We start from the raw sequence: 15,671 nt of genomic DNA on the forward strand, positions 1-15,671 counted from the left end.
ATGATGCTCCCCATCCCCACAGTTGGTGGGACAGTAGAAGAAAGGGAGGGAGAACAAGGTAAAAATTTGGAGAAAAAGGAGGAGGATAGTGGTCCCCTTCACCTGTAATAACAAAATTCTGCCTTTTTCACATTCATTAACAAGAATCTAGTTTGGGTTTTTTTAATTCTTTAGCCCTTTCTTCTCCTCTTCTTCCTGTCACTCCTTTGGAAACCTAACATAATTGCTCTACTTGCCTGTAGCAAACCTAAGCGTTTCCAACTCGAGAGATACAAAATTGTCCTTAGCATCTTTGCAGCTCTTAATATATCACTATTTAAATCTGACATATGCTGATTGATTTCTGCAATCAAACTGTCATATATTGATTTGGTTATAATAATCAAATCTGCTTTACTTTTGAATAGCTGTCATATTTTATGCATTGGAGGGTAGATAGAGCTCTGTTTCAGTAAGATAAAGGAGTAGTAGTTAAGGAATGCATAATGAATTTAATTATAGCTGATGACTAATACAACAAATTCAATATTGATAAAAAGTAAAAAAAGACTTTTTGTGCTGTCTGGCTTCAAGTTCCTCTACTAATACACTGAATATAGGCTGATACCTTTTTTTTGGTTACTTTTCTTATCAGCATAGTTTCCATTTTCTGGTCTTTGTAGCTACTTCGTTAATACTTAGTTAAGTCTAATAATGGTGCTTTGTATGCTGTTCTGTACATATACAAAGCTTACATGTACTGCTTAAATGGCATGAGCTTGTGCTGCTAGTTGAAGTAAAATAGTCTTATGTACTTTAAAACTGCCAATTCTCTAACTGGATAGAGTATGAAAGGAACATGAAAGATGATAGACATGCAGGCCTGGATATTTTATGGATGCATATAGCTATGACAAGAAAATCAGTCACAGAGTATTTAGTCATGATGTGCTGAAATACGCAAATTCTAAAATGAGGCTTTGAAACCCCTCAGTAAGACAAGACTGAGGATTTGCTAAACGGGTTCATGATTCTTTCTGAATAAAAAGTTCAAAAGCTTGTTTGAAAAAGCTCTATTCATCCTGTAACTGAGATGGAGACAGGTTTGGTTTGGTTGAGTCCCAGCTTTATTTTTAGTGATATAATTAGAGAAAGAGCCAGGAGATTTCAATGAACTTGTAATAAATCTTTTTCCTTTATTACTATTTGCTTCAAGAATATTTAAATTATCACTGATACATTTATGTTCAGTTGTAGGATACTTATACTGTTGTAATTATCACATCGGAACTGATTATGACTAATTGATCTCTCCATAATTCCCTGTGGTAATGTTAAATAGTTTTACTCTTTGTCATCATAATAAAAATATTTTCTTTCTCCATAAGTTAGTTCTGTACAACACCATTCTACCAATTTGTACATGCAACCAACACAAAACAGTTTGGAAATGTGACTTGTTTTTAAAATCCTGTAATTTGTTGCTTCTAGGGAAAACCGTCTGTCAGTATGGAAGATTTATCAGCAGTATCTCAGCTAACTAATTTTGTTAATTTATTTCAGTCTTTGAAAGCCAGGGTTTGGCTCTTTGTGTTTTCTGTATGCTAATGTTTTACTGAGATAATAACTCAAAACATTGCATCTCATCTAAAATTTGGAGGGGGGGGAAAGACTGAGGAAACAGACTTTACAACACTGTAAAAACATTTTAACGTTTTTGATAGGCAGAGTAAAGAAGAAGGCAAGAAAACAGAAGTTAAGAAGATGGAGAAGAAGAGAGGTTAGTTTAAAGAAGTTAAAATGGTATTTTTGGTTGTCTTAAATTTTGAACAGAATTATCTGCCTGGATAAGATAATTTACTGCCAAGGGTGGCTGTGGGGTCTCAGTCTTAGATGTCTGATCCATGACTGCTTCCTTCAGGTCTGTGAAGTAGTGCATTCTTGTTGTTCTATGTTCTTTCTTCAGTGCATCAGAACAGGTCTTTGCTATTCCTATTTCACTGTCATTCAAGCTTTTAAACCCTGATGATCCCTTCTGTTTGTGAACAAGAAACAAAAGCTCTTATTCTTTGAATGGAATCACTGTAGTTCTTACCTTTGTTTTTTCCCTTCTGTCTTCTCAACACAATAATCTGAGGGACCTCTTCTAAGTATTTAGATACTACCTTTTACTAAGCAGGAGGCTTGCTGAGCAAGAGGCTTGTTCTTCCTAAGCAAGAGGCTTAGATTCAGATTACTGTGGTCTTGTCTACTAACCCACACTTGCAAACTGACCTTCATAGGGATAAGTCATTCCTTTTTTAGTACTCCCATCTTTAAGGGCAATCCAAACTGCCAGCTGTAATTGTAGTGTAGTACAGATCCAGTCGCATGGACTCCAACCAACCCACCGTGTTGATAGGGAGCAGGTCAAAAATTAGCCGAACCCATCCAAGATGGATTGGACTTGAAAGAAACTCTGTTTGCTTGCAGTATTGTTCTGAATACATACCACTTTTGTGTGAAAAAATCCAAACAGACATTCAGCATGTGAATTAGACAGACATACTCATCATCTTGCACACCTGCTGGAGCATGTGTGCTAGGAACATTTTACTTGGATAGATTTGGACTGTAACTGGAATCATGTCTAATTTACTGAAGATAAAACCATCAATATCCAGGAGTCCTGTCATTAAAAGTTTTCTAGCTTTGTCACTCTTGGTATTTATTGTGACTTCATTTTAACCTGGCCCAGAAGTAAAGAGTGATAGCTGTATATTGAAACAAAGTTATTTTCAGTTTAACTCCTCAGGAGAAAACTATGTAGGTTATTAATGTTGTCCAATTTTAAAAAGCTGCATACTTTATCTCTGATAGGAAGCCCTGTGGTGTACTTATGTATGCACCTGCATTGTTGTCTGATGCAGAGTGCCTGCCTGTATTTTTCTACCTTCTGTGTGAAGTTCAGATTTGTAGAAAAGTTTCTAAAAAAATCAAACCTGATGTGATTATCAAATATTTATGCATACTACTTTTAATCTTCAGAAACATCAATGGATTCTAGGCTTCAAAGGATACATGCAGAAATTAAGAACTCCCTGAAAATTGATCATCTTGTAAGTATATTCTTTTTTAAACCAATTTATATGTGTAATTCCAGTAGGAAATACTTGGCGTGCATGTTTGTTTTTAATATTCTGAGAATGAATGGAATTTTTTCCATTTGAAAGACAACTGCTGCTTAAATGAGGTTATTATGGACATTAAAAGATCAATGCTTTTTGTTTGAAAATACTTAGTAATAAATTATTTACCAGAAACATTCAGACAGAATTCTGTCAAATGAAGTATCTGTGCCAGCTCAGCCTGAGCCATGCAGAAGCACCAGAAGGACATGGTGAGTGTACTAGTGGCAGATTTCCCGATGCAAGGGATGGAGGCCCCCATCTGCTGACCAGACTGGAGCCTTGCCATGTATGTATACAGGCTCTTTAGGAAAGACAGGTGCTGGGAGGACAAGATGCAGGTTAACTCTTTGTGATAGACCAGTGGGAATGTGTGGAGCTCTGCACTGGCACAGATTGTAAGTCAGCTGAGAGCTTATGGGTCAGGATTAGTGGGCAGACCAATATGGGTGACATCCTGAGGGACATCCACTGCAGATCACCTCATGAGGCAGAAGTAGAGAATAGTCAGCCACACTCACAGTAAAGAATTTCTTCCTAGTATCTAATCTAAATGCATCCCCTTTCAATGTGAAACTGTTACCCCTCATCCTATCTATACTCCCTGATTGAGAGTCCCTCCCTGTTTTTCCTGTAGGCCCCCCCATTAAGTACTGGAAGGCTGCTATAAGGTTTCCCTGGAGCCCTTTCTTTTCCAGGCTAAACAACCTCAGCTCTCTCAGCCTGTCCTCACAGGGGAGGTGCTCCAGCACCATGATCATTTTTGTGGCCCTCCTCTGGACCTGTTCAAGGTCCATGTCTGTCTTATGTTGGAAGCCCCAGAGCTGAACACAGTACTCCAGGTGGGGTCTCACCAGAGTGGAGTAGAGGAGGAGAATCACCTCCCTCAACCTGCTGCCACACTTCTTTTGATGCAGCCCAGAATGCGCATTGCTTGGGTCATGTTGAGCTTTGTGTCAGCCAGCACCCCCAAGTCCTCCTCAGGGCTACTCTCGATCCACTCATCGCCCAGCCTGTATTTGTGCTTGGGATTGCCCCAGCCGATGTGCAGGACCTTGCACTTGGCCTTGCTGAACTTCATGATGTTCGCACAGGCGCACCTCTCAAGCCTGTCAAGGTCCCTCTGGATGGCATTGCTTCCCTCCAGTGTGTTGACTGCACCACACAGCTTGGTGTTGTTGGCTAACATGCTGAGGGTGCACTCAATCCCACTGTCCATGTCACCAACAAAGATGTTAAACTGCGCTGGTCCCAGCATTGACCCCTGAGGAACACCACTGGTCTCCACTTGGACATCAAGCCGTTGATTGCAACTCTGAGTGTGACCATCCAACCAATTCAGTGGATACACTGAGTGGTCCATCTGCCAAATCCATGTCTCTCCAATTTAGACACAAATGTTGTGTGGGACGGGGTCAAATGCTTTGCACAAGTCCAGGTAGATGATGTCTATTGCTCTTCCCTTATCTACCAACGCTGTAACCTCATCATTGAAGGCCACCAAATTTGCCAGCCACAATTTGCCCTTAGTGAAGCCATGCTGGCTGTCACCAATTATCCCCTTATTTTCCATGTGCCTCAGCATAGTTTCCAGGAGGATCTGCTCCATGATTTTGCTGGGCACAGAGGTGAGACTGACTGGCCTGTAGTTCCCTGGGTCTTCCTTTTTTCCCCTTTTAAAAATGGGGGTTATGTTTCCCTATTTCCAGTCAGTGGGAAATTGCTGGGACTGCCCTGACTTATCAAATATGATGGATAGTGGCTTAGCCACTTCATCTGCCAGTTCCCTCAGGACCCACAGATGTATCTCATCAGATCCCATGTACTTGTGCACCTTTACGTTCTTTAGATGGTCTTGAACCTGATCTTCTCCTACAGTGGACAGTTCTTCACTCTCTCAGTCCCTGCCTTTGCCTTCTGTGATTTGGGCAGTGTGGCTGGAGAACTTGTCATTGAAGACTGAGGCAAAAAAGTCATTGACTACTTGAGCCTTCTCCATGTCCTGGGTAACCAGGTCTCTCATTTCCTTCTGGAGAGGGCCCACATTTGCCTAGTCTTCCTTTTATCACTAACTTGGTACTCAATGCCTTCTTGACCTCAGTTTGCTTGTACAACTTCTTTCAGGAATCCTAGGTCCTGGAGACTAGAGGAAGGTCCAGAACAGGAAAGACTTGATGCTCAGTGGACAAGGATCAAATTAGGGACCATTTAAACCAACTTGGACCTGATGCAGAATAAACAAAAGAGCACTGTCTCTTATAACACAAACTGATGAAGTCTGGACTACATGGATAGCAAGGTGGACTGAAAACTGGCTGAACTGCAGGGCACAGAAGACTCTGATCAGTGGCAGTGTGTCCAGCTAAAGGCCAGTCACTAGTAGTCGATACTGTTCAAACATCTTCATTAATGACTGGGAGGATGGGACCACACCTGTAGCAAGTTTGCAGATGATACAAAACTGAAAGGAAAGACTTGATAGGTGTGCTGCCATCCAGAGAGACTTGGGACAGGCTAGAGAAATGGGCCAACAGCCACTTCATGAGGTTCAACAAAGGTTCAGGTTCTGCCCCTCGAGGACTATAACCCCATGTACAAGTTGGAGGCTGAGTAGCTAGAGAGCAGCTTTTCAGAAAATGACTTGGAGTGTTGGTGGACACCAAGCTTACCACGAGCCAGTAATGTGCTCTTGTGGTGAAGGTGGCCAACAGCATCCTGGGTTGCATTAGAAAAAGCTGCCAAAACACAGGAGGTGATGGCTGCCCTCTACTTGACGCTGGATCCCATTCTGGGCTCCCCAGTACAACAGACATGGACAAACTCTAGGGAGCCCAGTAAAGGGCTACAAAGATGAATTAAGGGCTTGGAGCATCTGTCATAGGAGGAGAGGCTGAGAGAGCTGGGAGGCTTCAGCCTGGAAAAGAGAAGGTCGAGAGTGGGATCTTCTCCATGTGTGAAAATACCTGAATGGAGTGAGGAAAGATGACAGAGCCAGACTTCTCAGTGGAAGCACAAGAGGCAGTGAACACTGATGTAAATATAGGAACAAGAAAAAGCTTTTTTACAGTGGGGATCATCAAGCACTTGCATATTGTCCAACTCTTACACCTGTGAATCAACTGTTAAGGTTGGACAGTAACATAGGGAAGGACAAGAACTGGATCTTTTTTCAAGCCTATTTTAATTTTGATGCCTTTGGTGCTGTAGAAGAATACTACCATGTTTTCTGAATTCAAGGTTATTTGTGCTTCTATTGTTTTCTCTAACTGAAACCTCAAATCATGAGACCAGACCAAAAATACTTCACTAGTCTCTCTCTTACTTGAAGTCCTGGAGGGTATGCAAATCTTCAAAAGTCCATTTCCATTTACACAACTGAAAAAGCAAGTAAAAGGCTTCATTCCATCTCTGCCTTTATGTACTGCTGAAGACAAGGAAATTCTCACTACCACTATTAACTGGCCAAGGAGAGGTGTGAAAGTGACATCAGTTTGAGGACCTTCCCTAACTGATTACATGGTCTTGTCAGAGTACCAGTGCATGGATGGTGCTGAAAGGGATTCAGCCTTTGGTCTACTGTCTTCATTTTTTGAGTGCCATTTGTAAAATGAGGAAATATGAGTGTCAGCAAAGCAATACAGTAGTATGAGAAGCAGCAAGGTGCTCCAAGTTGGGAACCCAGCATTGTGTTGGGTGTCAGAGGCAAGGTTCTGGTAGCAGTGCCAGAATACAACCAGTTCCAGCTGGCTCCAGCAGGCCCACCACAGGGCACAGCTGAACTACTTGGCCAAGATGTTGGTGCCTCTGTGAAAACATATTTAAGAAAGGGCAAAACACTGGGCAGAGAGAGGAGGAGGGAAAGAAAGAGAAAGAATAGAGGGAATACCAAGGTCAGAGGAGAAGGGAGCTGGAGCAGGTATTTGCCTGCAGCCTGTGGAGAGCCTATGTTGGATATTTCTCCTGAAGAACTGCAGCCTGTGGGGAGAGCCCAAGCTGGAGCAGAGGAGACTGAGAGGAGTTGCAGAGGGGAACTGTAATGTACTGACCATCTGCCCCTCCTGCACTGCTTGGTTTGGGCTGGGGAGGCAAGTCTGGAGTGCAATTGAGAATGCAAGAGAAGGGAAGGACAAGTGGAGATTTAACATTTGTCTTTGTTTCTCACGACCAAATATATTTTAATTGGTAATAAATTAATTTCCCCAAAGTAGAGTCTGTTTTGCCTGTGACAGTAACTGGTACGCAATCTTCCTGTCTTTATCTTAGCCCATGAGCCTTCTCATCCTGTCTTCCCCTTTGCACTGCTGAGGAGGGAGCAGTGAGCAGCTGGGTGGGCATCTGGCTGCTGGCCAAGGCTAACCACAGTGTTAAATATGAAACATTCATTTCTGCTGTGGCCTATTAAGTCTATGCCAATACTTTGTCTCAAAAAAATAGCTCACCTTAAATAAAATCTAGAAAGCTTTTACTTCATAACTTAATGGTTTGGCTTAAATAAATCACTCTGTCCTGAGCCAGATAGTAAATTCCCCTAAAATAATCAGAAAAAAGCAGAACACCCCACCCCCCCCCAAGCCCCACCAAACCTCTGATTCAGCAGTATAATGGAGCAAATATCTTTGAATATTGGGAAGAACATTAATTGTAGAGCTACAGCAAGGACACTTAGTTTACCATAATTGTATTTATCAAGTAAACATGATAATAAGAACTCTGCTAAGCATAGTCCTGATGTTTGTTTGGGTTTTTTTTTAATACTAATTTCCCTTGAGAACAGGAGTTACAACTTCATACAAAATGCAGAATGTTACTATGACCTTTGCTGGTGATGAATCTTGTTAGTTCCAAATAGGAGGTAAAATAAATAAGAGTAGCTGAAGATAAGGAAATTGAGAACCAAGTATTATAGGAAGAAGACTTTAGTACAGTGATTCCTAGAAATGGATCAGAAGCTCACATCATTACTTCTAGCTGTCCCTGCATAGTGTGTAATTCTTAAACTTTCAACTGAAGAATCTACAAAGATACAGTTCTGTATATTAACTGCAGTCCACTTAAGATGCTTTGCTCCCTTCTCAGTGGCAAATCACTTGGGAAAAATGTGTATGAAGAAGGCTGACTATCGAGAACAGCTTCAAGCATGGAAGTACTAGAATTGTAGAAGTGACATAAAGCTTAAGTTTGTTTTTTGAAAGTAATAGTAGGTTATTCAGATAGCATCTGCCTTTTGTTATGGAAGTAGCTGAAAGGCAGTTGATAATAATTTGTTTGAAAGTTTGACTATATAAATTATTCTAAAATTAAGTACATAGTCAAATTAAGGATATTATAGGAATGTATCAGAGCATTGAAATGAAGTAGTATGGCTAATTAAAGATTATTAACATGTAAGTTAAGTCTTCAAACTAATTTCTTGTTTACATACAGGATGTGAACAGGTGTATTGAGGCTCTCGATGAGCTTGCATCCCTTCAAGTCACAATGCAACAAGCTCAGAAACATACAGAGATGATTCTGACTCTAAAGAAGGTGAGATCTGCAATGTTAATCAAAGTAACGTGTTTTCCTAAGTTGATACCAGTGTTTCTTACTGCTGGAGTACTGTGTCCAGTTCTGGTCCCCACAATTGAAAAATGATGCAGACAGACTGGAGAGGGTCCAAAGGAGAGCCATGAAGATGATCAGAGGGCTGGAGAATCTGCCCTATGAGAAAAGACTGAAGGAGTTAGGTCTTTTCTTCCCAAAGTCTCAGGGCAGACGTCATCACACTGTTCCAGCACTTAAAGGGCAGCTACAAAAAGGATGGAGTCTCTCTCTCTTCACAAGGAGCCACATGCAGAAGACAAGGGGCAGTGGTACGAGTTGCACCAGGAGAGGTTTTGTCTTGATATAAAAAAGAAATATTTTTTTTTCCACAGTGAGAACAATTGTTCACTGGAAAAACCTCCCAAGGGACATGGTAGAGTCCCCATCACTGAAGGTTTTCAAGATGTGATTCGACAGGGTAGTCCATAATCTCATCCAGGCTCCCTTTCCCATGAAGGGCTGGACCAGATGATCTTTCAAGGTCCCTTCCAACCTGGGAAGGTTCTGGGATCCTGTGATACTTCAGAGAATGTAAAAGTCTATGATCTCATTTCAGGATAAATTAAAAACTTCATCTAGCATGTCATGAAATTACATAGGTATTTAAATACCTGAGTGGAGCTCATTGTTTTATTACTTTGATTTCAGATACGGAAATTCAAAGTTAGCCAAGTTATCATGGAGAAATCTACCATGCTATATAACAAGTTCAAGACCATGTTTCTGGTTGGGGAAGGAGATTCTGTTCTTTCCCAAGTACTAAATAAATCACTTGCTGAGCAGAAGCAGCATGAGGAAGCCAGCAAAACCAAAGAACAGTGGAAGAAAGGAGCAAACAAAAAAATGGAAAAGGACCAAACAGGTAAGTTACTGTGGTTTTAGTTTTGTTATATGAAAGACCTAGTCTCCATCAATTTCTGAGCCAGCTTTGAAAAATCCTTGATGTAGGAATTCTGCCCGTCTATTAAAACTTTTACATATCTGAAATAGTCAAGGATAGTACTGCTATAAATAAATTTCAGGTTCAAGTGTGTGATGTTTTCTGTGGCTATTTTACCTTTATTGCCTGAAGGGAAAGGCTTTTGCAAGAATTGAGTTTAGCATTTTTTACTTCTCTGTAAATTTTCTAACTTTATTACCTTGTGGAATAAAAAAAAAACATTAAACATGAGGTAGAATAACATACTACCTTCCATTCCTCAAGTAGCCTTTTGGTGCCTAGACTTACCTGTGCTTTAACTGCTTAATTTACCTCACTGGCCTCTCCCTGTATCATGCATGCTACTATGTGTAGCAGCAGCTTTTAACCACTTACGTCCTACTTCATAGTTAGTCTAACAGTAAAGAAATAATCTTAATTTAGGGGACAGTAGGCTTTTATGCTCTTAGCAGTACTATTACAGATTAATCGTGAGCGCTTGTACAAGTACAGCATGATATTGAAAGCTTTCCATAGTAACCATGCTCTACAATAACTTAGGTTTGTTATTTAAAAAAAACCAACAAACAAAACAGGAAAGAAGTGTAGTAAAATAGATACTTGTGTTTTTAAATTATTTAGATCCTTGATCTCCACAAGCACTGGAAAGAAATTTTACTTACTTTGAACTTGAATCCGAGGACCAAAACTGTTTCAGAAAACTGTTTTGAAAGTTACACCACCCAGATCTGGAATAAACATGTTACTGTAACTGAGGTGATTGAGGATGCCAAGGATTCAGAATAACTGTAGTTGAAATGCCACCATATTTGTAACTTCTAAGAAAGCAAGGATGATAAAATCCAACCATGTTATGGTGAGAGAAGTATGTATGATGTAGTAGAGGTTCCAAACAGATCTTTCCCCAACCCAGCAATCAGCACAGCTAATATTTCAACAAAGAATCTACTGAAAGACTACCTACACATAGCCCGACTAATGTAGCTACTCCTGGTAAGGTTAACACTAGATTTCAATGGAACACACTGAAATGCCATGTTGTTGCCTAGTCAAATGGAAGATGGTAAGAAGTTTTATCAGAGTAGGGGATTATTTAATGGAAGTGGATTTTTCTTTATTTGCTACGAAGAGAAATGCTGGTTCCTTACATTTGTACTTCTGCCTTTTTAAAAATTGAACTGCTGAACTCTTACTATCTTTATGAAGCATGACAATTACAGTGGTTTGTACTTCAGCTGAAGTACAGCTTCAGACTATCCACTTTGTAACAAGTGATTGTAGCATTCATTGTTTCATTGAATTCCTCCTATGACATTGATGTTCAGAACAGATTCTGAGGAAGTCTATGTAGACCAACTACTAGAATGTCATCTTAAAAATGATCTTGTCTGCATTTTAACATCTCTCAGTCTGCAGGTATTCAGATGAGTAATGTCCTATATTTTTTTTCTTGCTGTAGCACAGTAGTTTTAATAGAGTTCTTTTGGTAAACCTGTAACTTCAAATAAAATGGATTGTCAATTCTGACTTAAAGTGACATTCCTCAACAATCCACTCAAAATTCCCTAGCTGGTAGTACTAGAGCAAAACATGTATTCATCACAGAAATTTTAAAGTGGTTAAATATTCCTGCTTTGCCTTCACTAAATACAGCTTCTACAAAGTGCTTTGTTTTCCTGCTAGACAATTGCATGCTATAACTAAACACTTTTACTCTAATTATATATACTGTTTGTCACATTTTGATTATATACATGTTTGTTAGAGTTAAGAGTAAACAAGAATCCATGGAATTAGTAACTTCTCCAGGTGGAAGTATCAGAAATCCCCCCAAATTGTCTGACCACGTTAGAGTGATAAACAGCATTTACTGCTGAAGTATATTCTCCAGTTGCTCAGAAAATAAATAAGCATTAATCCTATTACCTGCAGCCTAGCAAGCAAAAGAACTCAAAATCACATGAAATACATACACTGTTCATTTCCCATTATTAAAATTATGGGATGAGGCTCATTGCGTGGAGTTTTAGGAAGTTAAAGCTGTATCACTTTATGCATTTTGTATTGTTTCAGCTGCTGGGTATCAAGGTGAGGGGAAAACATTTATAGTGTTTGAGTGGATGAAGGTAAAGAAATTATCTAGGGCTTTTTATAACACAGTTTTGCTGCCTGCAGTACTGTTATCTTTCCCTGCCCTTTAATTTTAAAGGTTCAAAGGTTCTCAATGGAGGGTCTGACGCTCAAGACACCAACCAGTCACAACACAACGGAGAGAACACAGAGGAAAAGAAAGATAGGCATGAAGCTGGCAGTAAGAAAAAGTGAGTTAATAACCTTACCTGAAGTAAGGATCTGTTCTGCTCTAGCACAATGATGTAAAATAAAACAGTAGTAGATTGAAGTTACTTAACCATGGTGAGGTACTGTTTTCTTTACAGAGTTTTCTCTCAACTTTAGAGAATGATAATAGCATGCAAATCTTCCATTGAAGTTTTGAATGAACATTTTAAAAGTTATTTCACTCACTGCTGCGGTAGAGACTGGAACAGGAGGTCCTGTTAGGAGAAAATCAGCATGTGGTGAGACAGGGCAAAGTATAAGCTTTCTCCTGTTTTATACTACTCGGTGCTATTAAGTTGGAAGCAAAGCCTGAACCAAGTCTTCCAGAAACTAGTGGGATTTATCAAGTTTTTTGTGAAATCATGTATTCTAATCAATAGGCAAGCCACTTAAATTAGTGTAATATAGTGTAGCTGTACAACAGTCACTACCAGCTTAGCTTCGCATTTGAGGGCAGTCAGAGTAAGAGAGAAGATGGACAGCTGGCATCACTACCTGCTTCGCTTCTCCAGACTCTATCTGCTGCTGAATGTGCATCAGCATCACTTACTTTAGACTATACAAATTCATCTGGAGTAAGTCTTGCTCTCCAGACTTTTATATGGTCATTAATGTTACATTATTTTGTTTCTAGGACATGCGGTGAAGAGAGGGAGCTTGAAAAGCCAGCAAAAGATTCTGCCTTTGAAAGCAAATGACATCACTGGAGTCTTTTTCTAAAATACAAAATAAAGGGGATTGTTAAGTTTTGCATTTCAAATCTATAGACTGCTGAAAGTTTAAAATAATTTTATAAGCATAGTATTTTAAAGTTAAATTTTGTGGAATAGAAGCCCCCTTTAATCTTGGTTTAAAAGTATTTAAACACTTCTGCCAATAGTTTTGTCCAGTATTAACAGGTAACACATTTCAAAAGATGAAAATTCCAGTTAGAAGACATATGCTTACATGTTACAGGACTTAGAGTTGTAGTATATTTTTACCTGACTACTGTATGTTTGTCTAGCTAATAGCAGGAAAAAGTGTAAATACTTTTAACTGCCCAATTGCTTCACTTGTATAAAACCTACTCTCTTCCTATGATACTGACCTCTGTTTGTGCATAGTTTTTTCAACTCTTGTTAGGATGTCTTTTCACTGTGTTTTGTAGGAGTTGGAACTGGCATTTTTATAGCTGTTAAAATGTTAATGTATGAGTATACTTAATCACTTTTTCTAAACAAGTTTAGTTCTGTTCTTGCAAAACTCATTGTGCCAATTTACTGCAACATGAATTTATGGTATGCTTTTGCTATAATAAGTATACTAGGAAGAAATGTGGTGTTCCTACAGAACCTATTGATGCACACTGGTTGGAAAACACTGTTTAGTTTACAAAAATAAAGAACTTAAACTGATAAAGAGAGACTGGTTCTTAACAGTGTTATACAATACTGTCCATTTACATAGTACTACAACTAGATGATGTTAACTGCTTCTATAGTTGTCCTTAAGCAGAACCCATTACGTTTATTTTTGGTCTCAGTAATCTGTAAACTAGCTGTAATGTTAAGATGAGGCAGGATTATAGGTTTGTGGTAATGTGGAAAAGCCAACAGGAGAACACTTATTTCAACATTCATCAACACTGTTGACCAGCAGCTGAATTTATGGAGCCTGTTTTGCTGCATTTGTACAGCAGACTTAATATTAGAATGCGCTGCATGCTTTCTAAAGACTTCTTTGCTATATTGAGTACTTTTGTAGATGCAAGCATATTTATCATTCCTTGTTACTCTGCCATCATTTATGTCAATGGATAGAAGCACATGCACATGTACACATGTATACATCTGTACCAATCTTAGCAAAAACATGATTTGTGCATATGTACAAAATGGTACTATTTCCACTCTACCTTCCTGCCCACAGTGGCAAGCAGCCTAGAACTCTCTATTCTCTCCTCATAGCTCCATTTGTCAAAGGGAGAAGAGATGTGAAGAGTGCCTGGGGAAAGGTCTCCCATGTTGGTGCTCAAAGCAGCACACTCATAAATGACTTTTTCCATAAAACACAGTGGTGCTTACTTACAGGAGCACTTTGTAGTAACATGCTGGCTGCCTTCAGAAATTAAAGTAGCAAGCTACAGGCATTTAAAAAGGTTAATGATTAAATACTGAAGCCTGTATTTACAAAGCAGAATCCACTTACGTGATTACTAGAGGTTAAAACTCGGCATCAAATGAAGTTTTAGCTCACAGCAATATAGTTAAGCTTTTGATTACAGCAGTCTCCCACACAAATGTAAAAACATGTAAGTAGTTACTAAATGCTAAAATTGCTTGCAAAGCTTTTCATGTGCATAACGAGTGTCATGAAATGGAAGGTGTTCATACACCAAAACTGAACAGCTTTCAGATCTTGAAGACAGTACCTCAAGTTAAACCAGGAAGATCAGTAGCCACAGCAGCTCGCAGTATGAAATTGTCGTTGGCAGATGGCTGTGATGTTTGGCCTCCACAGATCTTGAGTTTCAGCAGTCTCTAGTGTTTCACAACAGACTGCTGTTAACAGGAGAGACTAACACAGCCATACAGCTAGGCCATCAGACAGCAGCATTCTCATTAAGCTTCCAAATACAGGTAGTTACTGTGCACTGGATTTTGCATAGTTCTACATACAGCTAGTCACAAGATATGTTTTATTGCCTTAAGAAACTAAAACCACTTCCACTTTCACCCTCCAAAGTGTTTTGTAAAGATGTTAACTGAAAATAAACGGGCATTCTTACATAGGCACTTCTTGGTTTTGACCATTCCTTTCTGTCAAAACTCCTTTTACCAAAAAAAGGTACTGTGTATTTGACAAGTATGCAAAATCCACCTTGTTTTCCCACAAGTGTTGATGAGCTAACACCCACATCTGTCATTCACAACTGTGTCAGAGATAATGGGTCAACCATGCCACTACTTCAGAGGTTAACGGATGCAGAGATGAAGCTCCTGATTGTACGCTGCAACTCACTAAAGTCATGCTCTATCCGTTCAGCTGCGTGGGCTTTTACTGCCTGAATTTACTGCCCATTTAGAAACCAGAAGTACCCTAAATTCACAGAATCTCACAGACTGTAGTAATGGTCATCTCACCTTCCAAGATGCCCAAACGTCCATGAGCTGTGTCTCTTGAAAGATAAAATTTCTGAGAGCTGAGCACTGACTAGGCTGTCAGACTTAAGTCTCCCAATGAATAAGGCTGATTCTTTTTGCAGAAAGGAAACAAACCACAGTTAATGCACAAAATTTAAACCAGAACTGGTTTTGACAGTAGCATCCCCACTCCAAGAGTCAACTTTAATACAGCTTGAAATATTGTGCAGCCTCGTTGAGTTGCTCATCATTCAAGTGCACAGGGGGCTGCTGTGATAACATTACAAGTGCCCAGCTAGCAGTGGAAAGCGACACTGCCTGCATGAATCCCATTTTGCTTTGGAACTTTACACCAAGAGTAAAATCAGAGGGGCCTCTCCTCTTGTTCAGCACAAGAAACAGTGTTCTATATCACCATCTTGTCAGCAAGGCAAAAACTTTCATTAGGGAGAGAATCTCCAAGACCTTTTGGAAGTTTGAAATAAGTTATAAAGGTTCATACTGCCAAATCACTAAGTATTTAAAAAGATCAAAGCA

General features: G+C 39.5%; 1 protein-coding gene and 1 long non-coding RNA gene across 4 annotated transcripts in view; one reads left to right on the forward strand and one right to left on the reverse strand.

The window, feature by feature from the left end:
- Positions 1-11,860, reverse strand: part of LOC126035797 (uncharacterized) — a 31,233-nt gene extending 19,373 nt beyond the window's left edge. For both annotated transcript variants that reach the window (XR_007505036.1, XR_007505035.1), the window contains exon 1: positions 10,332-11,860. This is a non-coding gene — a long non-coding RNA (uncharacterized LOC126035797). The remainder of the gene's footprint in view (positions 1-10,331) is intronic.
- The window catches only part of PSIP1 (PC4 and SRSF1 interacting protein 1), a 36,544-nt gene extending 21,427 nt beyond the window's left edge, over positions 1-15,117 (forward strand). For both annotated transcript variants that reach the window (XM_049794718.1, XM_049794719.1), the window contains exons 12-17: positions 1,704-1,759; positions 3,007-3,077; positions 8,571-8,672; positions 9,378-9,591; positions 11,879-11,990; positions 12,644-15,117. In XM_049794718.1, coding sequence (XP_049650675.1) covers positions 1,704-1,759; positions 3,007-3,077; positions 8,571-8,672; positions 9,378-9,591; positions 11,879-11,990; positions 12,644-12,707 — 619 coding nt within the window. In that variant the 3' untranslated portion in view covers positions 12,708-15,117. The remainder of the gene's footprint in view (positions 1-1,703; positions 1,760-3,006; positions 3,078-8,570; positions 8,673-9,377; positions 9,592-11,878; positions 11,991-12,643) is intronic.
- Positions 15,118-15,671: the final 554 nt, after the last annotated feature.

This window comes from Accipiter gentilis, chromosome Z (genome assembly GCF_929443795.1).
Source record: "Accipiter gentilis chromosome Z, bAccGen1.1, whole genome shotgun sequence".
In the NCBI taxonomy this organism is placed as follows: Eukaryota; Metazoa; Chordata; class Aves; order Accipitriformes; family Accipitridae; genus Astur; species Astur gentilis.